This window comes from Accipiter gentilis, chromosome 5, assembly GCF_929443795.1.
Source record: "Accipiter gentilis chromosome 5, bAccGen1.1, whole genome shotgun sequence".
Taxonomy (NCBI): Eukaryota; Metazoa; Chordata; class Aves; order Accipitriformes; family Accipitridae; genus Astur; species Astur gentilis.
The window spans coordinates 22,885,526-22,912,780 of NC_064884.1; the positions used below are offsets into that span (position 1 = coordinate 22,885,526).

The 27,255-nt window shown below is 39.4% G+C and overlaps 1 protein-coding gene across 9 annotated transcripts in view; it reads left to right on the plus strand.

Moving 5' to 3' along the window:
* The window catches only part of L3MBTL3 (L3MBTL histone methyl-lysine binding protein 3), an 86,462-nt gene that overhangs the window by 11,449 nt on the left and 47,758 nt on the right, over window positions 1–27,255 (plus strand). For all 9 annotated transcript variants that reach the window (XM_049801469.1, XM_049801472.1, XM_049801470.1 and 6 more), the window contains exons 3-9: window positions 11,453–11,564; window positions 14,982–15,141; window positions 16,147–16,285; window positions 17,578–17,662; window positions 20,192–20,283; window positions 24,002–24,106; window positions 25,707–25,842. In XM_049801469.1, coding sequence (XP_049657426.1) covers window positions 11,453–11,564; window positions 14,982–15,141; window positions 16,147–16,285; window positions 17,578–17,662; window positions 20,192–20,283; window positions 24,002–24,106; window positions 25,707–25,842 — 829 coding nt within the window. The remainder of the gene's footprint in view (window positions 1–11,452; window positions 11,565–14,981; window positions 15,142–16,146; window positions 16,286–17,577; window positions 17,663–20,191; window positions 20,284–24,001; window positions 24,107–25,706; window positions 25,843–27,255) is intronic.

Sequence of the window (27,255 nt, forward strand, 5' to 3'; positions counted from 1 at the left end):
AGCAAACAAGTTTGCTCAGCTTCTCCTTGCATGTCATCTGCTACAGATCTTACTTGTTTTGGCGGGCATCCGCTTGACTTGCCCCGGTATGTCAGTGTCTTTCTTGTACTGGACACAGTAGTCTGCATATGGTCTCATCAGTATTAAAGAGAGGGGTATAATCAATTCTCTCGACCCTCTTGCTGGGTCTGGGGAGCAGCCCTGGATGCTCGGGTCAGCCTTTGCTGCCAGGGCACATTGCTGACTCCCGTTCGACTCGTAGGTTGTCTTCTGCAGAGCTGCTTTCACGTAGTCGGCCCCGGGGCTGTGCTAGGGCACACAGCTCTTCTATCCCAGGTGCAGGGCCTTGCGTGTGCTTTTGTAGACCTTCACGAGATCTTGTTAGCCCATTTCTTCAGTGTGTTGAGGTCTTTCCGAATAGCAAGCCTGCCCTTCAGTTTATCAGCCACTCCCTCTAATTTGGTAATTTGCTTTATGCTGCCTGTACACATACAGAAGCCTTTCTTGTTGCCTTTGCTAGTTTCTTCTCCAACTGAGCTTTGGGTTTCCTAGCGTTTCCCTTGTTTCACCACCTGCTTACTTCCTTTTCCATTTGAACTAAGTCAGGAGTCCCTAGTTCATTGATGTTGGCCGTTATCCACATTCATTTAACTTCTTGCACACTGGCTTGCATCATTCTCCTGGTGTGAAGTCCCTGGAGAGATATCCAGATTTCGTGGGCCTTTTTACTCCTTAAAGCAGTCTTCTGTATGATCCTGCCAAGCAGATCTCTGAACAAGCCAAAATCTGCCTCTCCTGAAGTCCAGTGCTGCTGCTTCAGTATTTGTCTTGCTCGTTTCTTTCAGGATTTCAGACTTCACCATCTCATAGTGGCCGCTGCCAAGGCTATCATCAGCCTCCACATCCCTGACCAGTTCTGTATTTTTTAAAAAAGTCCAGGCTTTTAAAATTCCTTTCTATTTTAATAAGCAACATTGTGTGAAAGCCAAATGTAATATTGAAATGTTTGAGGAATACAAAAGGGAGCAATGCAGGAAAATATAATAGTCTCATATAAATCATTGGTACGTGCTTTGTTCAGTTCTGGTTACCTGATGTCAAAAGAAACAAAACCAAAGCAAAGCTTGGGTCGTTAATTAGAGGAATGGGAAAGCTTCTGTACAAAGTGAGGGAAGGGACTGGGAGGTGTAGCTGAGGGTAACTTCAAGAAATCATGTAAGAAGATTCTTAACTATGTCCTGTTCGGGAAAGCATGAGCTTCATTTTAAGGTTGCTTTCCTGATTTCTTTATTTGTATTTGGAAACAAACAGGTATTTGATTTTTGGACAGAGATTCTTTCTTTGGTCCAGGCATTTGGGAAGATGCAGTCAGAAGTGCGATAGTAATGTACCCAGAGTGATGAAAGATACAGAGAGAATTGTATCATTCATTCTGGCAGCTCATTCTGGTGTTTTTTTGGTTTTGTTTTTGTTATTTTTAATACAAAAGCCAGGGGTTACTGGATGAAATGAAAACACTGAAACCATTCTAACACTGAAGGAAGAACATTTTCTAACAATGCAGAATTAGCCTGAGGAGATCACTGGACCAGGGAGCATCAAGACTCTGTGAAAGACTAGGCCTTTATATAGATACCAAAACAATTCGAGCTGTTAGAAAAGCAAGGATTTTTAAGCTTTCAAGATAATTGTAACAACTCGTTTTTCAGGGCTGTTTCTAAATACCGATGGCTAAAAGGGTGACTAATCCCTTGAAACTGCAAATGTGATCGTGGAAGATACGTTATGCTCTTTGCAGAATTCTCAGAATAGCGTTAATGTGGATGATTTACCTGAACTGTCCTGATAACAGAGTATTTTAATACTGTGTCTTGAACCTAAAGAAAAATGGCCTTACATAGCAGTTACTTCTTGTAAGCTTGCACGTGTCTTTCAAAGATTATAATAGATTTGTTCCACTAAAGATACCAAACCATTGCCATGTATTTACATTGAAATGCAATTGAAAAAATCGGTGAAAACACTGTAGTAACAAGATGCACAAATCCAAAGATTCTATTTGTACAACTTGGTAATAGATTAGAGTGCCTGGATTTTTTGTAATAAATAATAAGCAATAGCTGAACTATTCACTGCAGAGAATGTATTGCTTACCTTCGCACATTTAGTTTTTTCTGTTCATACAAATGTTGGGGAAAATTGTCTTTGAACATTCAGATTTGGTGAACTGTATTGTATGAGTGTGTTTTAAGTTAAACGTATATGAAAATGTTGAAATGCTGCTTTCTAATACAGAAGTTTTGGGGAGTTACCTACTTGAAGTCCTTATTTTTAGTTATGCAAGTCATATGGCATTTGCTTGTCTTTACTGCTTGCATGATGAAGTTTCATGCTTATCTTTATATAGGCACTTTTTAAGAAATCCCTTTTCTTGTGTGCTATATTAATATCCATCCTCCTCAGATTATCAGGCAAGTATATCTGAGCAACGATTCTTTTTAAGAAACGCTTCATTTTTGTGAATATAAGTTCCTCTATGAGTAAAAGCTGGTAAACAACTATTTTAAGTAGTGTAAAATGCTTGAAACATTTCAAAATAACTTTTCTCAATATTTTCTTATAAATGCTTAAGTTTAACTTTTCTTATGATACAGAACAACAAGTAAATCAGAAATAGGAAATTGCATTATTTCTTTTTGTTACGAAGTTCTATGGGCAGTTTCATGCCTGCCAGACTTTACTGAGATAGGCTGCACGAGGGGGCAGTCACTTCCCAGTCTAGTCAAAACAAGGGAGCCCAGTCAGATACCAAGCCTCTGTTCTCAGCCATGCCATGGTCTCTTACGTCTTCATCTGTTTCCATGTTGGTAAAATGCCGAACATGTTCTTTTCCTGTGATTTTGGGCAGCGTTAATTGTTACATTTTTGTCACTCGTAGTTGGAGAAAGCTGTGGAAATACATTCTCACACAGATTTTGTTAAAACTCTTCAGCAAAAATAGTCATAAAATAGTTAATACTTACTGAATGCTGCTTTGAGCATGCTGTGTGACAGATAAATAGTCAGTGGTTGTGGAAAATGCTAGAATTTCAAATTATGCAGGGGGTAGGGAGAATTAAAAATTGTTCAGTATGATGCACCGGTGACCGAGAACAAAAATTTTAGCATTGTATATTAGTTCTTTCAAGATGTTTAAATAAAACAGAAAACTTGAATTCCAGTAGAGTTTAAAATAGTTTACAAATTACAGAATGTCTTCATGTGGCAGGCTAAGTAATGTATGCTCATCTGAAAAACATCAGTGCTTACCAGTTACTCTGCATGGTGTGAATGTAAATGTGAAATACTCTTCTTTTTTTTTTTTTTTTTTTTTTTTTTTAATCTCTGTGCTGAGTGCAGGCAGTAACACCATCACTCCAAGATTTAAATGTACTCATTAAATTGGAAGAGCTGTAATAATTTACAGTTACTTCCTACTGCAGTGACAGAAGTTTATGAAGTATGCCGTAATGAGTTTTCTAGTGTTTGTGTTTGGAAAGTGAGCTGTTACATACTGCATGGACAGAGTTTTGGTCATTATTTCCAGCTTGCAAATTGTACTTGAATGGAAATAAATAAATAAATAAATTTGGTGAAGAAGAAATTAACCTGTAAATAAAGTTGGGCAGCTAATATTGTAGAAAACTAACTATAGTAGTGAAACATGAATGGTGGAATAATGGTCAGTGGAGCTGGGTATTGCCAGCCCTGCTGTAAAGAAGGTAACAGTGTTTCAGTGTTGTATTTTTTGAATGCATCAGTGCAGCAACTCAAGGCAGTAAAGTATATACTTCCACCTGCCTGTTCTGAAATTGCGTTCAAGCTTGTTTGAGATAATTAACATTTTGAAAATAACTTATTCTTTTTCTCACATGATTATATGTCAGAAGTACTGGTAGTGTCTCAGGCAATAACTAAGTACAGTGCTTTTTTAGTGCAAAGCTATTTCTGTCCTCACACAGTGGCATGTGCTGCACTTTGAATCCGGGGAGGCACTTCTCTCTTGGGGGAGAGTCCTTGAGAGTGTCCGTGGGAAACGTCAGCGACTGGGAATTGGTTAAATCCCTGCCTCCACCAGGAGGGTGTTATACCAGGGAGAAGATAGATTCCCTGCAGGGAAGCTGGTAAGAGGTAGTACAGGCAGGAGAAAGCAAGGCAGAATAGACTTTCTCTGACCACATGTGAGCCCCAGCAGGCATAACTAGTGGCCTGGTCTTTTCCACATGGCAGTAACTTTCTTCTGTTGCAATCTAACGTAACTAATTAGCTCATGCTGTGCTTCATCGCCATAGATTTCTGGCTAAAACTTTGCATTGTCGTAAAATGATTTTACCTTATTTAGAAAAAGAAAGACCAAAAAGGAGGTTTCACTATCAAAAACTCCAAAGCCAAGAAATGCTGGAATTAGGTTTGCCTTTGGATCTTTAATTGGGCTTCCTCATGTGTAGTCATGGTAGAGTCTTCATTTAAGTGATCACATGCTATTTTTACCACAAAATCTACTGTGTCATTTGCTGCAGATGCTGTTAGATTTGTAAATAATTGCGCAGAGGATTTCAGGAAGGAAAAGGAAGTTTTGCGATTAATGTAGGTAGATCCCACACAGGAAAGCTTAGCGCTGCGCTTGCTTCTACCACAACCTTCCTGTGTGGTGCTGAACAACTCACTGGTACCAAAACTTTGGCTGGTAGCCATTCATTTTTTATTTGTCACTTGCTTGGGTTCCCCATGAGATATTAGCATTTGGTATTTAGAAATATTTTGGCCAAAGTAATTCGGAGCCACAGTTGCTTTGTGGGTCAACTTTGGATCAATAAGCATCATTTTGGCAGGCCTTGACTTCCAGCTCTCTCACTGATTTACGTGTTGCCTTAAGAAAGTCTGTTTAGCTGCAGTTTCCTACTCAAGTGGAGATAATAAGGCAGACTGAGTTTGCAGTGGAGAGAAATAATTGAGAAGCCCTCTGGTACTAAGGTAATTCTTGAGCACTTGGGGTGGTGGTGGGGGATTGGAAGAGTGTCTAAGAATAAAGTAGATAAACATTACTGCAGACAAGACTGAGGTACTGGTGGTTTGCTGGAGAAATGTCAGTCTCTCTGGCTAAAGGTATATGTATTCTGATGGTACCTAAGCTTTCAGTTCAGAAGCAATGAGAGGATGTTCCTTTTTTTTTTTTTTTTTTTTTTTTTTTTTTTTTGGAAGGTTGTAATTTGATAGTAATCCTTTCCTGCTTGTGCCTCCCAGATAGGAAAAAACCTTCCCTTTTGGACGCAAATTGTTCTCTCTTCGTTACTTTAGGAAGAGCCTATTCCAGTGTTACTGAAACATCTTAAAATTAACCGAAGATTGCTTGAAGTGCTTGACTTTCTTGCTGACAGCATCATTCCAGTGAGAAGGGGTCTGGCCCTGTCCCTTGGTCATGGTGTGAAATTTAATCTGCTGATTATGATTTAGGGAGCCCTAAATAGCCTGGGATCCTACTTAAGTTGTTTGTTGCAGAGCAGGAGTGTGAAGGCAGGATTGCTTCTTATCATTAAAGAAAGGGAATAGTCAGGTGCAGGGACATGTTCACCTAACCTTTTGTATCCCTGAAAGAGTCAAAATTTTGTGACCAGGTAGGCGTCAGGGGTCACGTGCTTACAGATTGCTTTGAAATAAGCTAGGAGTAGAGTAGTCAGAAGAATGAAGCGCTAGGAAGAGATATTTTTATTTTCTTTTGTAAGTGGCTGAGAACAGAGGTTTTGTTTCAGGAATTACTTGTAACAGTAATTGCTGGAGTGCCTAAAGCTTTTTTAGATACATGCTCTTTGTTATTTCAGTGTTGTTTTTTTTTAAAGAAAATAAACAGTCGTTCTACTTTCAACTGTGTAGAGTAAATAAGACTGGCTTTACTGCTTGAAGAAAGTGTATAAAAATACCCAACAGCTGCCTCATTTTCTGAATGCTATCCAGCCCCTGCCTGGGGCAGGGGTTCTGTGGAAAAAATAGCATGTGATTGTGCATGTAAAGAGTGTATCACACACACACAGAAGAGGAGAATGGTTGAATGGACAAGTTCCAGCATTTGCTAACTTATTCAACTTAAATAATATGTAAAAAGTATGTTGGCATGTGGCAGGATGCTGTTGGACAATACAATGTCTATAGGCAATTCTTTCACTTTAAAGAGAGGAGGAGCTGTAAGATGCCAGAAAGGCTCTGATTTATCTGAGCATTCCCACTGAAATCACTGTGATTAAATGGTGATTAAAAGCAAGAATGATGGCAACTGTTTCCTAATCAGAGATCTGAGTGTAGTTCTTTGGCTTGTACCACTGGAGTCCCAGGTGTCGGTCCTCTTGACAGACTGCTGTATAACTCTGCTACTTTAAGTTTAGTTACTTTGTAGGCATGAAGAGCATTTATTCAGTTTACTTTTGTTTTGGGTAATATAAATTTTGCAGGTTTCTTCTGAGATAGTCCACAGTCACACTGTTGCGGGGTCAAGATAAGTTTTGTTCCTGAAGTTACTGTCAGAATGCAACAGTTGTCTCTATTGCAATGAACTCTCTGTCCTTATCTTGCCCAGTAGATGGTAGTGTTGGCTGTTTTTTCTAATTTATTTTAAAGCTGTGCATTAAGATGTGTGGGATTTTTTCTTCTTTTTCATCCTTTGCACTTCAGTTGTTCTTCCTTTTTCTTCCTTTTTAATTCTGCTTGTTCTCCCAAATAATTTTTTTACCTCATATAAAACAATAGCAGCCTTTATTCTGACAAGATCTCTGTGGGTACTGATGAGATCTTGTACACTCTTAAAAGGGCACAAGTAACGGCAAATAGAGATAGTCTGATCTTTGTTGCTCTGAATTGGACACATGCAACAGCAGGGACTTAATTTGAAACTAGATTGTATGTATTTCTTCCCAATAGCTTTGAGTTTCTAAGAATTAATCTGCCATATGGTAGACATTTTGCATTGTTTGCAAATTTATTTTTATCCCACATAGTGGCAAATACACAGAGTATTTTTATGAAATGTGGAGAAAGAGAACTGAAAGCCCTTTTAACATATAATTCTCCCTACATAAAACTACAGAGTACCTTCCAGCCTGCATGATAAGGCAAAGAAGTTCCATTAGGAATGGAAAGGTCCTAAAGCCACTGGAGGAGGGACAGCAGAAGTCCACCTGCAGTGTTATGCTTAGTCATGTTCACTAAGAAAAGTGAATTTCCATGGTTGAGCCCAGCACTTGGTGGGCAATGAATGACAATGGGCTGGCCAAGAAGGTGGAGCAACATTTTCATAAGAACAGAAGGAGCTTACGCATAGCCTAATAAAACCAAGTTTGGAGGTACATAATTCCTTGCTTCAAATGTATATGCTGAGAGTAAGCACTAGGGTACTAGAGTTATGTAATCCATAGGGTAATAATGGGTTAGGAACAAATGGGTATAAACTGACTATGAATAGATGTAAATGAAATGTTAGAAGAAGGTTTTTCGAGAAAGAAATTCAGGAATGGACTTTAAGTAGAGGCACTAGTAGCAGAAAATCTGCCTGCTTCTCCATTGCAGCTGAAACATTTATGAAATACTTTGTGTGATACTATTGCCTGCAATATACAAAGGCTTCATCTCAGTGACTTATGATACTTGTTCCAGTCCTTTGTAAATTTTAATGCAATTTTAATTTTTTAAAAAATGTTTATTGATAGTAATTTTGATCCCTGTAGAAGAACTTAACATGTGGACAGACAGAAATGGTTCAGAAAGTATTTATAATGTTTGATTATTATTTATTTAAGCCTTGATTTCCCTCAATGTGTTCTTTATTTATTGAATGAATATTAAAATGTTCCTGGGGATTAAATTAACAGCCATATAAGCTGAAGTCTAGTATATCTGGGCATCGTTTCCTGAGAATGTGAAAATGTATCTCAACTCTGAGTGGAAGGAATCTAATGATATTTAGATGGAAGCTGCTGTTTAATTCCCCTTTGATCCTTGTGGAAACTGCTAAACAAGGCAGCTAAATAAGTTGTGTGTTGTATATTTACCCACTAGCAGTTGGACTCATCCAGCAAACTCAGTTTATGATATATTTGTGTTAAAAGAACTGCATTAACTTGAAAATGTGTACTTTTGCCCTTGTTGCTCACCTGTACGTGAAACTTTGAAAGTGAAATTTTTTATCCAAATGTTATATTTATTCCTGTTTATCTTTCTGTGGGTTCACTCGTGAAAGCTGTTGAGGTTTCTTTCTCCTCTTCTTCTTTGCCTTCTGATGTTTTAAGACCATTGGCTCCATTGGGTGGGATAGAGAACTATCTTCATAAGAGGTAACTTAAAATTTGCAAACAGGCATTTGACAAAAGTCAAGTGGATTAAATTCATACCCAACAAGCTCTATAATTTATTCTCTTTTAAACATTGAAGTGACCAAAATCGGGCTTCTTTGTGAGATTATATAAAAAGTACTTGATAATGGCCTGACTTTGTTTCTGTCAATGGGAATTTTACTGTTTGCTTTAATGAAGGCAGGTTTAAGGAAAATCCCTTCATCCAATGCAAATTTATTTATTTACTTAAGAACTGTTGTGACTTAAAACCAAAGTTTTACTTCTCAGGAAGCTGTGGATCTGTCCTCGGAAGTTAGCTCAATGACACTGTTTCCTTCCCTCTGTATCACCTGCTGTGAACTTCCAGGCTGTCAAGACACCTGGGAAAGTATATGGGAGGACTGCTCTTACTATATTTTAGCTTGGAGCACCAAAAGTAGAGGAAATATTATGACAGGACCTCTATCTTTAATTTTTTTTGTTGCCTGCTTTCTAAGTAGAAGAGGCTTACGAAAACATTGAATCTTTTCATAGACACATAAACCAACATTAATCGAGATCCTTTTCTGTCGTGCTTCCAACAGTAGACACTAGTTGGCACATAGCTCTGGCAGCTCTTATCCTGTGATGACTTCGTGCAGCATGCTGCTCTGTACATCTGTTTATCCTGTTCTTAAGCAATTAACCTCTGTCACAAATTTTTTTGTTGCTTTTCCTCCCCAGCTAAAGCCAGAGTATGAGTCCCCAGGTCTGAGGCATTTTTCTGGTCAGCTACGGAAAGCTCAGCGTGCACAGTAATGCTGAAGCTGTGGCTGGGGAAGCAGTGACCAAAAGCAGACGTATCTGCTTCAAGTTTGTGTCTGAACAGGAGCTGGAGGCCTCTGACACTGATACAGGGGAGGCTGCCTGCAAAACCAGGAGATGCAGAGGTCAGATGGGGCAGCGGCCTAGTAGCGTTGTGCCCTCCTGCCTGCTGAGGCAATAGCAAGTGGTTACTCTCCGTCACCGAGCCCCTCTTCGCATGGTGGCCCGACTGTTGAAGAGTTGCTCCCTTAATGGTTCGGTTCTTGCTGCCGTGAACAGCCTCCAGTGAAAGGGTAACGGGGAGCAGCCTTCCCTGCAGTCACCTGTCTTTCATCACTTGATGTCTGTCAGTCAGCCCTCTGAAGCCAGAAGGGCTGGCAGGCCGCTGCGCTGGCTAGGGTGATGTCTTGTGTCCCACAGGAGGCCCCGGTGGAGGAGGAGCTTATGTATAGTGTCAGGGCTGAACATCAATCGGATCCTGCCGAAATATCCCAGGTATTAATTGGACCGTTCAGAAATAACTTTGGTGTACAGATGTTCCGGCTGATATTGTATGAAGGTGCAGGAGAGTGTTTCCAGAAGTTGGTTAGTAACCTCCCTGTGACCTGTAGGTTGGCGGGCTGTAGCACCGTGTTGTAGTCTGTGCTCACAGCCTGCTTGCTGAGCCAGCTGCTGCAGATGTTAGAGCTCCTGGAAGCAAGCAAGGTTTTCCCTCTGGCATCCACCTATTGCAGAGGCAGCAAAGCACAAATAACAAAAATGAGCTCAACCAAAATAGGGATCCGGCTGGCTGCGTAAGTCGGCCGTAAGACACAAGGATCCTCTTCTGAATGGTAACTCCAGTGCTTTTCTTTGGGTGGAACAGCGTGAATGTCTGTCCACAAACTGGAGTATGAGCATGGGATGTTACTGCATTTGGTTGCCTTTCAAAGCTGAACTCCTGGACTTTCAGTCAGGATGGATTTATCAAGAGTTTGTCTACACTGCGTGTCTGTTGTGAGCATAAGTAACCTCAAGTAAAAATCTTGGCTCCAAAAGTCATACGACTGTGTGAGGTTTTCCTCTTCTTCCCCTTCCACCCCTCAGCTTAATATTTCTGAGCTGCTCACATTCCTTAGGACTTGGTGGCTCTTTGCAAATGCTGAGGCTGGGAGAACCGTACTAATGAAAGCATGCTGTTGTGGTATGTATGTCATGGGACTGACCTTTGCTTTCAGTCGGGATGTCTTATTTTCAGTACTGTACCATAGCAGGTTCCAAAGTGAGTGGGGGTGATTCATCCTGCAGCCTCCAGAGGCGCAGAGAAGATCAATGTAGTGCCAGGTAATTGTTCACCTTCTCATTTTCCCAAGGTAAAGTTGCCTGACCAGAGAAAAAGAAATAGGCCTCATGCACTGCCCTGAAGGAATATTCTCTCAGGTGGGTGCTGGAGAGCTTTGAAAGACTCTGTCAGGCGTAATTTTTTCCTGTTGATCTCAGTTGGTGAGGGCCCCTCACTACTCCAGACCTGTCCTCTGTGGCAAAGCTCAGAGAGCTACACCCCTTCGCTGCTCAGAGCAGACCATCACAGACAGTCTTGAGTTCAACTTGTGTAACCAGCTGGGCCTGCAAACCAAGTAGTGACTGGGAAGCTGAAGTAGTGCTGTAATCATTATAGCCTTTGGAAGACACTTTTCTGCTGGCAGCAGGATGGTATAACTCGCGGTGCTCCTGTGTAAGCACAGCAGGTGGGGTATTGTTGAGCCTTGCTTCTGGCTGACAGTAATATCACGTTCAGCGTGTAATTAAACAGCTCATAAACTGCCTTGAGATGTTTGTTTATGTGCACTTCACAGCAGAGAAGTACTGTGTTTTTGGAGGATGCTGAAATTTCTGTACTCTGTGAAGCATTTGTATTCAATGTTCAGTTCCCTTTTCCTCAACAAAAACACTCAGTGACTGAGTGCATTATTTTGCTGGCAAAGACAAGCATACGGTTAGGAGATTTTTCCATGAATTTCTGTTTAATGACTTTTGATTCTTGTGTGTAGGTTAGATATTGATCTGCATGTGGAGGCATCTATATCAATATCTATGCAAATTAATATTTTTAGATAACTAAGTTTGCATTTTGCTTGATAGAGACAAGAAAGGCTTGTTTCGTGTTCCTTGGGGATAAGCAGAAACACACAGAAAATAGATAATATGGTGAGGACACCATGTAAAAACTATCTTGGTGAATAGAAGACGATGCCATAAGAGAGTATTAATAAATTTTTACTATACTCCGTGCTATTTGTTTTGTCTTACAGTTTAGAGTGAATGAATTTGGGGCCCTGGAAGTGATTACAGATGAAACTGAGATGGAAAGTGTTAAAAAGGCAACGGCTACCACAACCTGGATGGTTCCAACTGCTCAAGAAGGTCAGTTAAGAGGCAATAAACATTTTCTGTGGTAGACTGTATTTTGTTTAACATATCAGTTTTTCTTAAAGATTGCCCCCCAAAATAAAAAACCAAAACTTACTTGCTTTAATGCACAGAGTATCTCTGATGACGTTACCTGTTTCTTGGGGTGTGAGTAAGTATGAAAATAAATGCATTTGAAGGTAAAAGGAAATAATTCCACTGTTAAACATCTGAAGTTCAATTACAGACACAATTTTTTCTAATAGTAATTTTTTCTAAGTTTAGAATCAGTATTTTCGCTCTATTTAATTTCTTACTTGAAAATTATTGAGATTTTTTTAGATGTTATTTCTGTTCAGCTGGTTCTACAGACTGTCCACAGACTTTACTACCTGCCTGCAGTTCATTTGTGACTGAAGTACTGCATACTGTTGTGACCCTGGCTGTATGTGACGCCAGGTGCCCACGAAAGCTGTTCTATCACTCCCCCTCCTCAGCTGGATAGGGGAGAGAAAATATAACAAAGGGCTTGTGGGTTGAGATAAGGACAGGAGAGATCACTCACCAATTACTGTCACAGGCAAAAGAGACTCAGCTTGGGGAAAATTAACTGAATTTATTACCAATCAACCAGAGTAGGGTAATGAGAAATAAAACCACATCTCAAAACACCTTCCCTCCACCCCTCCCTTCTTCCCAGGCACAGCTTCACTCCCGGATTCTCTACCAACCCCCAACTCCCGCCCCCCCCCCCCCCGCCCTCAGTGGCACAGGGGGACCGGGAATGGGGTTTACAGTCAGTTCATCACACGTTATTTCTGCTGCTTCATCCTCCTCAGAGGCAGGACTCCTCACACCCTTCCTCTGCTCCAGCGTGGGATCCCTCCCATGGGAGACAGTCCTCCACAAACTTCTCCAGTGTGGTTCCTTCCCATGGGCTGCAGTTCTTGACGAACTGCTCCAGCAGTCCCTTCCACAGGCTGCAGTCCTTCAGGAGCACACTGCTCCAGCGTGTGTCCCCCACAGGCTCACAAGTCCTGTCAGAAAACCTGCTCCGTGGGCTTCTCTCTCCATGGGGCCATAGGTCCTACAAGGACCCTGCTCCAGCACAGGCTTCCCACGGGGTCACAGCCTCCTTCGGGCACCCACCTGCTCTGGCGTAGGGTCCTCCCCGGGCTGCAGGTGGATATCTGCTCCACCGTGGACCTCCATGGGCTGCAGGGGGAGAGCCTGCCTCAGCCACGGTCTTCACCATGGGCTGCAGGGGAATCTCTGCTCCGGCGCCTGGAGCATCTCCTCCCCCTCCTTCTTCACTGACCCTGGTGTCTGCAGAGTTGTTTCTCTTACATGTTCTCATTCTCTCTCCGGCTGCTGTTTCTGTGCCCACTGCAACTTCTTTTTCCTTCTTAAAAATGTTATCACAGAGGCGTTACCACTGTCGCTGATTGGCTCAGCCTTGGCCGGCAGCGGGTCCGTCTTAGAGCCGGCTGGTATAGGCTCTCTCTTGAACGCAGGGGAAGCTTTGATCAGCTTCTTACAGAAACCACCCCTGTAACCGCCCACCGCTACCAAAAACCTTGCCACACAAAGCCAATACAACTGTAATCCACTTTCACATGATACTGGCTGCTGCTCAGCTGCTACCACCAATGTTGATGTATGTCTGCACTGTTGCCTTGCTCCTGCTGACTATGTTTTTTTACAGTAGTAAAATGAGTGTGTAGTAACCATTTATGTTTATCTTGAATGATAAAATTCTAATATTTGTAGTGTCTTCCTACCAAATAAGGTGTTTCCTGGATTTAAAATGCTGATATAAGGAAACACCTTTCTTTTTGTTCAAGAAAATTGGGGTTTATATGGTCATAAGTTCTGAAAATCCTGATACACTGACTCCGGCAGTGATGGAGTAGCATGAAAGAGAATATCACAACTGGTTTTGTGATTACTTACAACTGCCTAGGTTTTTTTCCTTGTTGATACTACATTTTATCAATTTCCTTTTAAAATATGCATCCTGTAAGTCCTTCAAAAAGCAGACTTCAAAATTTTGGTTTAATAATCATCAGTTTAAGCATGATAAGCAAAGTCAATGAAAGTTTTCCTTTGCTCCTCCCCCACCATTAAGTCTTAATTGTCATGTGACTTTTGTGAATAGATGAAACATTTACACCAGTGGGAAAGTAGTTTGAGCTTCAGCTATGAGGTCTGAAGCCTCAGATCACAGGTACTCTTTTCTGTATGTCTGTCTCCAAGGCAATGATAGTTATTAAAGATTCGTATCTGTGATGACGGTGGCAACAGTGTGATAGCATAGTAGCGCAACAGGTTCTCTCCTTAGACTGAGAGATCAGAGTTATCTACAGTAAAGCATACAACTTCACCCACTATGGTCTGGTAAACCTGAAAAAAAACCACTGTTGCTACTGAATTAAAGTGTGCTTATGGACACATAAACATACCAAATAATCATCCTACTACTACCTTACACTGTCCTTGATTAATTTAATGCTCCCCTCAAATAAAAATATTGCTAAAATTTTCCATCATGAGAAGAAATGGTTGTTTTGAACCACTACTGAGACTGGAGTGTAAATACAGCACATAAATTACATATTCTTCTGGTGGAGATGGTCTGCACACAAGAGTTCATTTGACTCCGCTTTCACAGACAGTACAGTGCTCAAGCAAAAGGAATAGTTTGTGACTTGAAATTTGCCTTTTGGGGGAGTGCAAAGTCAACGACCTGCTCTAGAACCTGGAGAACTTGACAGTGCTTCATACTTGTCTATGAGTGAAAGAAACGGCATCCTCTCCTAGGCTACAGGCCTCGTGTGGGGAAATTGTAGCTTAGGATGAGTGAGTAACTTAGTATTTGAAAATTTCTTTGTTACAAATTAGTGATTTTATTTTTACTTCTGGTAGACCTCGGGCAGGTTGAGCAAGAACTACTGCTGTGAGAGACTGTAGAATGTAGTCAGTGATTTACTTCCAGAAATAAGTTCACCTATGAAAAGATAACACACCCCCCCCCCCAGCCTTTTTCCCAAATGACCCTATATATAGGTCAAAAATGAGGCATGTCAGCAGGAGATGAGGTGATGGACTCCTTGCAGTGATGACTTTGTGGGCAGTCAGTCCAGTGCCTGTCACAAAATTGTCTCCTTCCATGACTAGCCACATCAAGCAGTGTCGATGTGCCACTGATGACAGAAGCATGAAATTAGTGGATTCTTCTCTCTCATGTTGCAATATCAAAATCTAGCTTGCTTGTCAGGAATATGGACCCCATAGAGACACGTAACTCCCAGTTCTTCATTCTAACAAGGGTGATGTGACTTCCATTTTTCTGTTTGCTTGGCAAGGCCTGCTGAGGGTGGTTGGAAATGTATCACCTCTACCTTAAGTGAAGTTACTTTTTTCATTGTGCAGCCTTTTCAGAAAAGACAGGGATCCCCACAAGGTTGAAGGAAACTGCAAAAATGGATGGACTTGTTTTCTGTGAAAACTGTTACCGCTATGGTACCATAGAAGAATTTGTTCCTGAAGGGAAATTTTGCAGCCAGAAATGTGCCCAGCAAGTGAAAAACAAGTAGGTGCTATTATAAAGCATAGAAACAAAGAATTTGGCATAAATGTGGCATGAGATAAAAGTGGTGGGGTAAAATGTTAATGGTGGGGCAAAGGGAGATATTAAGCAGCCATGTTTTGGTGAGCCTCCGTCAGTTTATAATGTTCTTTCACTGTTTTTCATGTAAGTGTGTTAACATTTGGTTTTGTCTAACACTGATGTTGAAGACAGTCGTCTTTGTTCAGTGTGCCGTGTTCTGCTCTAAGATGCGAGTGGTAAAATAGTCTATGGGTTGTATGGATTGGTATCGGACTCCCACCCTGTTTCATAATCATTGGAATTAAGATAATCAGTAACGAGATGGTTGGTGTGGTAAGCTAATTATAATTAAGTGCAAGAACTGTGTTACAGATGACAGTGAGTGGTAACAAGCATGCTGTAGTTTCTTAGTTCCTTTTCTTTCAGCTAGTGCAGTTCATCTCATCATAAAATAAGGTTTGTGTTAGTATGTCCGTTCTGTATTGCATATTAGTGCATTATGGCAGTTTTTAACATCTATGATTTTGTGCATTCTCCTTCATTTTTAGCTAATTGCTTCTAAGTTTTCTGTTCTGATTGCTTGTTTAGCAATTTGTACAGTCACATACCAGCTTTCTCCAATTGGATTTGTCAGTCCTAACAGTTACCTTTGCTTTCCTTTCTGTAAACTGCCCTGTAGTCCTAAACATTTCACAGTTTGCTTCTCTGAGATTTGATGCTACATGGGAAAAGACACAGTGTTTAAAACATGCAGAACTTGTTCAGCGTTAAGCTGACAGCTTTCCTTTTGTAGTTGCTATTGTGTGTCTTCCAGATTAATTCTCTTGACAGATGTAATTTTCAGTAGTATTTCTAAGAATATATTTTGTATAATACCCTGGGACCTACAAATGCTTGACCTTCAGATTTACTTGCTTTTTACTTGTTTTATGAATATGAGAAGTGAAATAATATTGGCTTTGTGTCATTGTGTTACTCTTGTAATAGAGAACCAAAGGAGGAAAAGCCCAGCGTGGAATGCAATGGGGAAGATGATTCCAAAGGCATTCGGAAAAGAAAAGCAAAGTTACCTCTCAAAGAAGAGTCCAGTGATAATGGGGAGAAGAAAGAGAATCCGGATGAAACTGTTAGTATGCATCATACACCCATTCCTGCGAGTATTTCAGTGGGAGTTTTGCCTTATACTGTGATGTCAGTAACTTCATCAGTCTACACAGAGAAGTGACGGCATCACTCTATCAGAGTCACAATAAGTAGTTGGTTCACTTACCAATTTAGTTATGCCTCATCAGTAAATTGTAATTATTGACAATGAACTTACAAGAACTGGTTTTTTCCTCTTCCCTCCTTTTTTAAGAACAGAACAAAAAGAATTTAAAGGAAAAGTGATACTAACCTAGCCTTGCTATGTCTTCAGCATAGAAAAATAGGAATGCATATTTCCCAACACCTGTTACTTTGTAACTCTGCACATGAATAAATGACAAATTGTAAAATTTATTTACAAAGAATGCTACATTATAGTTAAGATAATACTTGTGATTTTCTTAGTGTAATTTGTCTTGGAAAATCATAGCTAAAGGTTTGGTTTTGGTTTGTGTTGCAGTGTAATGTGCTCTGGGGCACCTTTTGGTTTTTTCCTTTCGGATTTATTCTTCATTTTAAAGTAAACTTATCACAGTGCCTTCCCATAATGTTTGTTTTCCTGCAATATTTGTTTTCTTCCCAATAGCTGTGACACTGCCGGGAGGAGCAGTTTTGAGGGAGAAGGGGAGAGCTCTGCAACTGCTGAATTGTCAAAACGCTGAAGACACTAGAGTTGTCGGAAGGGAATTCATAGCTCACTGCATAGCAGTATCTTAGGCAGAAGTCGGGGGATACCTTCTTTGCCTCCATGCATCTGCCCTCCCAAATGAGTACTGAACTCTGTTCATCTCTTCAGGTGCTAACGAAACTGTTAATACACAAACAATGAAATAAATAAAAAGGATCAGTACCATTTCATATTTAGTAAAGCAGTTGTACATTTGAAAAAAGCAGACTAAAGCTGTGAGAGGTTTTCCTTTAAATTATTTTGGAAGCATGAACATATCAAAGATACTGCTATTCATCTCCGGCTCAGTGAGGCCTGGTGAAGGCTTCGTGATCTGTCCCTGGCTAAGACAAGGCTGGCTGCCTGAGTGCTGGATGTTGAGAGTCCTTCTGTCTGTCATTTTCACTGTGTTTGCTGTGATTTGTCACTGATGGCTTGCTATATTTTTACTGGACGTCTGCAAGTTTGTTTGAGATGACAGAGAGCTATGTCAGTAGCCATTTAAATGAAGTCACAGTTAAACCTTGGGTGTCTCCATTTTACTGTACTAGACTTCTGAACTAATGAGGTTACTGTACTTTTTATTTTTTATTTTTTTTATTTAGGAGGACAAACCTGAAGGAAGGATCTTGAGAGTCTCACAGAGAGCCAGGAGAAAAAGAAAAGTAGAAATAACAGTTTTGAAACAAAGTAAGTTAGATTATGAAACAAAAATATCAACTATCAATTCTTTAGGTCATATCCATCTCTTATTGTGAATTGTCAGCATTGTTTCACTGAGTTTGTATTCCTTTATTGGATACTTTTTTTTTCAGTTCTGTAAAAAGAGAGTGCCAGTCTTATTTACGGCAATTAAGTTTTGAGGATTGAAGGACTGAGAGAGCCAAGTGAAAACTGGGAGAAAAGACCCATCATGTGGAGATTGATTATCTTTTACAGAGAGCCAGTTTATATACCTCTGGCAGTGTGGAGCAGGATATAGGGAGTGCAAATGTAATTGATGCACATTTTAGGGTGGTTGTTTTTTGGGTGGGGTTTTTTTTTTCCATCCCTCTAAAGAGTGCCAGTATTAAAGGGAATCAAGCCCAGTGAGTTCCCAGATGTTGAAAGACATGTACTAGGCAGACATGAAAGTTTACTTTTGTTTCCTTGGGGGTCAATTTTGTATCTATAGTATGTGCTTGAAATAGACACATTTATGGAACTGTTCAGGAATAGTTGCTATAGTCGGTCCAAAGGGACATACAACACATCAAGCAGCATAATAAAACATATTTTAAATGAGTGCTGTTTTTTTCAAGCTATTTGTATGATAGGTACTTCTAGGAAGAATTGGAGAATCAGCAGCTATCATACCTCAGTGGTGCAACCAAGCACAAACTTACATCTTGCCCTCCAAAGTGTTTCTTCTGGTAGACTGGGAGCCATTACCAGAAGTTGCCAGGCTGCTAATTAGCACAGAGCTTCAAGTAGCTCAGCTGCATGCTAGGCAGATCAAATATTGATCGAAGATGCAACATATAAAAGTTATGGAAGATCCCCCTCCCAAGATAGAATTTCTCCTGAAGTATATATATTATTTCTACAGTTGTTTCCAAAGCTGAGGTGATAAGAAGTGTGAGATATGAGCACAAAGCCAATGCTCTATGGAAATCCCTGCTGTCCAGTGCAGAATGATCTGTACAGATTTTGTCTGTTTTTTTTTTATTTGGGAAAATGCCAGTTCAGCACAAGAGATATGGTATAAAAGACCAATTTATAACCAAGCACATGACTGTGTATGATTGTGCTGAGCAACACATCTCTTAAGTGGAATAGATAAAAACGGGGTAAATCACAAATAAAATGGATGTGCTTTAATAGTGTTGAGCGATTGCTGACATTCTGAAATTCGTTATCTTTTGGTTACATTATCAGCTTTCTTCAGGGGAGTTTGGCATCGCTATTGTTATGGTTCATGTTTTAATCATAAAAATGCTTAGCCAGACTGTTACTTAAGGGACTTAGTTCTCTTGTGAGTAGCCCACAATCAGGACCAGGCCAGAGTCATACTGTGGACTGTGAGGAATCCTCCTGGCAGCATGAGTTTATGGTCTGAAATGCTAAGTGAGGAGGCATTTTAGGTGAAGATCAGTAGAGCAGAGTGGAGGTGTATGAAAGTAGATAATGTACATGGCCAGCCTCACAAGCCATCTGTTTTTGAAGTTCCTGGCTTTTGCTAGTGCAGTTAGTGCCTTATTTTCAAGGCCTAAAAACTGTTACTCACTGATGTGACTGCAGCCAGTATTAAGATGGACTGTAGCCAATGTTACAATTACTATGCAAGTGCATGTGAGTGCTCATACTATGTGAACAAACGTGTAACTGGAGGTTTCTGTTATAAGCTAATAACATGATGGGGGGGGAAAAAAGCACTGGTGACCGTTTTGAATGCTTGGAGAAATTATTGTTAAATCACTGTCTCTCCACCCAAACCCGTCAAACTACCAAGTGTTGGAGTTGGTTAGAAACGTTCTGAATACTGTTAAAGAATAAAGTGTTTCAACTGTAATTAAAGAAACATGTTACAAATGCTATCCAGTTGAAAATGCTTACCAGGAAAAGAAATTCTCTGGAAGAAAAAAATTAAAATATTGACCTACTTTGTGATTTGAACTGATCTTTCTACATATCTGCAAATTGCATGTCTTAATGCTTCTTATGAGCAATAAGGGAAAAGGGACAGGGGGCAAGACTTTGTAACTTGTTCTTGTCACCTGAAAGAGTTTTTTCTTGTTACTGATCAAGATTTTAACTGCTAGAAACCTTTCTATACAAACCAGGAGCCTTCATGTTCCTGGTTTAGAAATTAACTTTTTGGCTTACATGTGTGCGTGATGCTGACCTTTAATTGGTGCTTTTAGATGTTACTGAGGTACAAAAGTAAAGAACTAGGACTGCAATGTACAGAATCCATAGATTCGTGGGTGCAAGAACAACAGTTACCTGACCATCTTTGGTTATATCCCCCTGCTTGAAAAATGAACAACCTTTATGTTCCTGGTACCATTAAACCTACAGAGCTACTTTTCCTGAAATAAGTCCTGAGAAACACCATGAATGCATTTAATAAAATATAGATTTGAGATAGGTATATTATAAACTTCAAAGTATTGTTTTGGTTTTTTTCTTGAGAAGATAAGTTATAGAATTCCTTTGCTATTGTGTGCTTCTTTACAGCTGTACCCTCTAAAGGAAGGGAAGCATGGTGTTGGGCATCCTATCTAGAGGAAGAAAAGGCTGTTGCAGTACCTACTAAGCTTTTTAAAGAGGTATGACCTTTTAAAGTTTAAATCAGTCAACCACCTAAGATCATGAAATAATTTGAAGATTTTACACTTCTCTGGGGGAAAACCTACATGATTAAAACAATGCTATCCATCAGCAATTGTCAAGATAGTTGGGACATGTGAAATTAGTTATCTTTCTCTGCTTTTTCAGAGAATTCTGTAGTTGTAGATGAATGCTGTCAACTGAGACTACAGAAAGCAGATGCTTTTCCAAAATCTGCAAGTTCTAGCCTTTTCTTCTAATCTCTGAAGCTAAAAATCTGATACATACCCTCATTTTTTCATGCCTTATCATTCTCTTTAAATATGTTCAGAAAGGTGGTAGAAAGATCATCTTTTGGCTTGTTGCTTTGATTATATTACCCGTCTGGCAGCTCCTGCTGACGTTATATTCTGTTACTACGTCAGATACTAGTTTGGCTTGTTGCGATTTTGCCTGTCATCTGATTGGATGTCACATAATCATCTCTTGCTTGTACTTTGCTACAGTACTCTGTCATTTGTCATCTCAGTGCTTTCACTAGTGCTGTCTCTCTTGCTTGGAAGAGAGCTCTGTATGCAAATCCACAAAGCTTCCATGCTGTTCTGTTCTCTTGCAAAACCTGGCGAAACATGTGAATGTGTCTCAGCTGCTGTACTTCTGTGTATATCTGGTATTATTTCTTGCTAATTCTGTTCTTACTTGTAGTCTGTTTCTTGCATCTATTTCCTTCTGTTTTCTTTATACTTCAACTATTAAATCTTTTGTGCAGGAATTAGCTTTTCAGCTTACATGTGCATGTGATGCAGAACTTTAATTGGTGCTTTTAGACATTACTGAGGTACAAAAGTAAAGAACTAGGATTGCAATGTACCTAATCCATAAATTTGTAGGTGCAAGAACAACAGTTACCTGACCATCCTTAGTTATATCCCTCTGTGCTTGAAAAACTAACAAGAAAAAAAGTCTGGATAAGTAGTGTCTGCATGTGGAATGTAGATTTACAAATCATTGCTCTGCCTTTCTGAAGTTCCGTGAAATACTCTTGTGGCACACAGGCATATACCAGCCTTTCTGGGCACTGCACATGGTGGTAAAGTCTGGAGTTATGTGATGGTGTATGGTTTCCTTTATTTTTTCTCCACAGCGCACCTTTCTCATTCAGTGCATCTTACATAATGTTTTCTTTTAAAGTCTTTAGCCTCTGGGTAACTCCAGGGTTTTATTTAGTATGCAGTACTTAAAACCTGTAGTGGAGAGAGAATTCTTAATAACACTCGGAGGTGGCCAGATAGTATTTCTCAATTTTACAGATGGACAAGCAAGCCACAGGAACAGTAAAATTAAAAAAAAGAAAGCCCAAACATGACCAGCAATTTTGAATCTTTGATTTCTGTTTGGATTGTGAGAATTACTCTTTTTTTCTCTTAATGGTGTTTTTTCATACTCTTAGTTAGGAATGGTCAGGATAATGGAGAGTCCTTGCTACTTCCTGGTACTTAAACCTTAGAGTAATTTCTAGGCTGTGACTGACAAGCACTTACTGTTCCAGTAAAACAAAATTATTGAGCCTTGAGTGTTGTTTTTTCCAATCTCCATCTCCCCTGATGTAATCTGTTGGGTTTTGTGTATGTTCTTGTACCATACATAAATGTTTCTAATCCTCGGTCTGCCATCTGCTCCTCTGCTGACTCCTTTTACCCTTACTCTTATTTTGTTCTTGTATCTGTCCTTAACAAAGTATCTTTAAACGTTTGTTGTAAAGATAATATGTGATTACTAAGTTTGTCTTAGCTTTACCTTGGGTGATGTATTGAGAATAATACACAAAATTGAAATCTGCTGAATAGTATTGAAGTTACTAGTCTTCTAAAAGTTGCCTGTTACTTTGCTGTAACAGAAACCAAACTAAAGATTGTGTTGCCTTAGAAGTTTTAGATTTGACATTGGGAAGAATAGTGGATAATTCATGTCTTAAATTTCAGGAAATAACCTGTGTGATAATTGCTTCATTTTTAGTGTATTGTTTGTAAAATTTTGTACTGTTTGTACAGTAATGTTTATTACAATAATGAAAGAATAAACAGATCTGTGACTTTTTAATTGTTTCCTTTCTTTGTAATTTTATTTGTGCTTGCTTTTGCAAAATCTCAGTTACATTTTTGGTGACCAATCCTCAATGTGTCATTATTTCTAGTATGTCAGTTTCCCACTGAGATTTTTTTATCTGTAAGGTATTTATGATATAGATGGCATTAACTGCAAGTCTGTGCACCAGGATGAAATTTTAAAATTTCAGTTTATTGATTTAAAAAAAAAAATGCTCTGCTTTTATGTTCCTCTTGAGGAAGTATCTAGAATTATGCATAGTGTAACTTCATTAAACTTTCATTGATAATAAAGATATTAAGTGTGGTGATGTTAGGATGAAATAACTTTTCAAATGCATGTACTGCATTCGGATACTCTGATCTTTTAACTGAGGTCTACAAAGTGAGCTAAGCTACTTTTAGATAGGGACTTAGAGCTGTGGCACTATTAGCTGGCCACTTTAGGCTGATTTAAACTGGTCTTGTTCTCCATTTCCCTTCCCCTTGACTGCATATTCCTGCTCTAGTGCCATGCACTGCTTTTTTTTTCTCCTGGGTTTATTATTCAGTTATACCAGTTGCAGCCAAAGCCAACAAGGAGAGGATTCCCTTCCTTCCAAGTAGGTGATACCTCTGAGTACCTCCCTTGGTACCCTTCTCTTTCCATTGACTGCAAAGGTACTGCAGATGGCTAGGGAGCATGTGTAGCTTTTAGATAGGAACAGAAGGAAGGGGGAGTACATAAGATGCTTCTCCTGTGTTTTGTCTGTAACCATTTGGGACATAAAAACTGTCTGGCTGTGAATTTGTTAACCCGTGGAAAACCCTCTTCAGTTTTAGTCAGTTATTTTTCTGATGATCCCTCCAATTTATCCTTAATATCTGGTAGCTTGCTTCCTTCTTTAACAGAGGGCAGGAAGCATGATGCATGGGACGCTGATGCCTTCTGGTTGAAAACATCCATTCTGTTTCGTCTTGTTTTCACTATCTGTTTTTTGAAAGATGTTCTTCGGGTTCGTTTTAGTGTGATACAAGGGTAGTCATGTTCCTGTGATGTAAAAATATTCCTGGAATACTAGTTGATCTGGACTCAACATATAAAGGAGAAAATAACATCAAAGAGGCTATCCCTATATACAAACAATGTTTCATATTTCTGCCTTATAGTTCATCTTTGATGGCCTGAGATGTGGAAATGAAAAGGCAAAAATAGGGCATCATTGTTGTGATTATTATAGGAATGATGACCACCAAGAAGGTGTCAAAGTGTCACTGTACAGGCTGAAAACTAAATAATTACATTGTTAGAATGTTTTATTGACAATTAGTGAAAAAAGTTGAGGGCAAATCATGTCATCTTCTTTCCTTTGATTAAAACTTTTTTGCTAATTCTTTATAATTTTTTTACATACTTTGAAGTTTTAAGTCATTCTAGTATCAATGTGTTCTTTGAACAATCATCAATTCTTCTTTTCCGCTGTCTGTTTTTAAAAATGAGAAACTTAAAGTGATTTATTAGTTCTTACAGAAACATGAATAATAAATAATCGTTGTTCTTTTCCTCATAAAGATATTCTGTCTTTCTCTGGTATACTTTCAGAAGTATTGAAACTGTTGTTCTCCATTGCAGTATCAGTCTTTCCCGTACAACAAAAATGGATTCAAAGTCGGGATGAAGCTGGAGGGTGTGGATCCCGAGCACCAGTCGATATACTGTGTTCTCACAGTGGCTGAGGTAAGTAAAGGCTGCAAGCAGCCGTGGTGCAGGATTACAGGAGAGACTGAACCAAAACAGCAACAGCTGAAAGTGCTTGCTCTTCCCTGACAAGCAGACAGAAACTCTATGTAGGAAGATGGCTTTTAAATCGATAATGCTGTATTAAATCTACCTGACAGACATGTAAAGACTATATCCAGTGCCATGCAGCAGTGACTATTTACATATATTTAACATATGCACCTATTGAAAACAGTATTACACTAGTTGGATGATGTGTGTTTTTTCTGTAATCCTGTAGTTTATATTTAAAAGAGAAAATAAGTAGAAAAACTCTGACAACTGATGTATAGCAGTTGTCCCATTCACTGATACAAATACCTAATACTTTTTTGTGTTGCAGTTGTGCTACAATTTTTGGGGGCTGATGGCCTCAGAAATTGCCTGTATTGGCAAATTCTACAAGTTAGTATACAATATAAACTCAGTTTGTCTTTTTGCTGCAGTTGATGAAATAATTTTTCTGATGAGTAGCTTCTTTGCTTTTAATAGCATAAATGAGAACCCATTTCTCAGTTACGTTTTGTATGTCTTTCAAACATACCTTGCATTAGTTTTTACATACTTTTACCAAGGATCTTTTTTTGGTTTTGTTTTGTGAATTAAAATGGGGAAACAGGAATAGGTAGGTACTCTGCTCTGTATCATTGGTATTCTAGGCAGCTGTAATTTTGCAGTTTATATTACGCTTTTATGTTCCTATTTCTGGATCTCTTCATGGCCCATAGTCATATCCCATTTCTGTGGATATCTCTTCCATTTTCTTGGGGATGGTGTGTCAGTGGTTGGGTATTTCCTGTGTGCCTTGTGCTTGGCACTAAGTGATGGATCATGTTTTACTGCAGGATGTCTTGAATTCCACAGAATTCTGAGATGGCAGACTGAAAGTTATGACAGAGTATAAATTAAGTATAAAATAGGGTGACCTTGATGTCAAGAGATTTTCATTGATGACTGCAGGAAAGTTATGGTATTTGGCACTCAGGAAGATGTGGAGAACTTTTGTACAGAGTGAGGGATTGTGTCCTGTTTTCCTCTCGGTGGTTAAATTACTACTTCATGGAATAATAAAGTTCTGGGGGATACTCCACTGATTTCCCTTCTTTAGTGACAGTTCTCAGGATGTCTCTGGAGAGCCTGTTGAACATAGGTATTGTTGAGTGCTCTCTTGCATATTGATTAATTGGGATAGCTTGAGAGCATCATTATCTGCAGTTTGACCATGATTGTATCAGATGTATTCATGCTGTTCTGTAAGGTTTCTGTTTTATTCTGATGTTGGGTTGAACAGTTCTCAAGTTCTTGAACAGTAATGGCAATATCCAGCTTTTAGTTAACTCTTTTCACCAGAAGAGGAGGCACTCAGACTGAGAATAGCTTTGCTTTTTTATTCTTGCCTTTTTATCAAATGAATTTGTTCATCCAGTGTTGGCTTGAGCAGAAGTAAAAGGCTGACTGAAAACACACTGTTGTTATACATACTACTGAACAGAAGCTGTTATGTGTAGGGAAAATATCTTAAAACATAGTGTTGTATGTTGTATATTCTTGCTTTTAGGTTTGTGGCTACAGAATACGGCTCCATTTTGATGGATACCCAGATTGTTACGATTTCTGGGTGAACGCTGATTCTTCAGACATTCATCCTGTTGGATGGTGTGAGAAAACAGGTCACAAGCTTCATCCACCTAAAGGTATTGTTTAGTTTGAAATGTGAGTGTTTTCCATAGCTCAAGACTATCTGTGTAATGCTATCATTATTTTTTTGACAGAAATTTTTTTGTTCATCTAGTCAGAGTATTTGAACATGGCAAATTAAACTCTACTTGAAGTCTTACTAAAATCTGGAGGTTCAAATCCTAACTTTTTTATTCAGTGGAAATTCAGAGAAAACAAGAAAACAAAATGAACCGTAAGAGTAATTTGTAAGGTATTAGGAAAGAAAGTTAAGCAACAAACCTAGACCCCAAATGAATGCTTATTGCAAGTAAAATGGCAGCATACTGGTGACATGTATGCTTAAACTGAGGTCTTGCAGGCAGCTGAGAATCCTTTACTGGAAGGCCTTAGAATATTTTCATTACTAGATATTGATCACCATTATTGTACATGTGTTGGCAAAGACTAATAAAGATTGTGCTCTTGCCACAAAGAGTAAGCTTGAAATAGAGGCAAAAGAGGAACGAATGAATAATGGGGGAGAAAAAAGGGTAAGATTACAAGCCCGAAAGCATAATTTGTACATAGCTTATGTAAATGGTATACACGTGTTGGAATATGTGTAATTTGCTTGCTTAATTATTCTAGTTCAGATTATGCAACTCCTTTGTTTTGGCAGATGTAGTATATCTGCACTGAACTGTGCCGTGAATAAATGGGCTTCCTTTTGGGGTAGGAAGAGAATATGTGGGGATGAAGGGAGCAAATCCTGAAGGCAGGAGAGTGAGAAATAAATGAATGTGTGTTCTGACATACAGAGTTGAGGGTAGGATAACATGGTTTCAAAAGGCTGCAAAATGATGAGTGTACAGAGTCAAGAGGATGCATTATGGAGAATTCTAAAACTGTGGGTGTAACTGCTGGGGCGTGGAAGGTGAGAGTAAAGCTACTGAAAGTGTACAGGCAGAGGGCCTGCCAGTGTGGGAGAGGGTGGCCTTTCTGCAGCTGAGCCTTGGAGGAGTATGAAGGAGCATGTGCTGCTCTTCTGAGCATTCTGCAAGCTCCACTCTGGCTACAGGAAGGAGTGCTCCGTGCTGCTGCTCCAGTACGGGAGTTTTCATTGGGTGTAGTTCTGCAGAAATAGCCATTTCTTGAACATAAATCAGAATTTCTCAGAAGGTTGGCCTCCACTGAAGTAGTAAGTTACGTGTAGCAAATGACTGTTCCCCAGATACAGAGTTACTGATGTTATTACAGCATGCTTAGTAAGTTTTATATGTCATGAAGGTTTGTCATCTTTTCCATCTTAAATGCCTGGTTTAGAAAGCTTAAGCTTTTGTTACCAATGAATTATCACTGCTGGAGGAAAGTTGCTGTCTGTCTCTGAGTCAGTTTACTGAAAAGTGTCTTCAGTTTCTTCTCTGGTTTTAAGATTGTTCTTTTGTGTT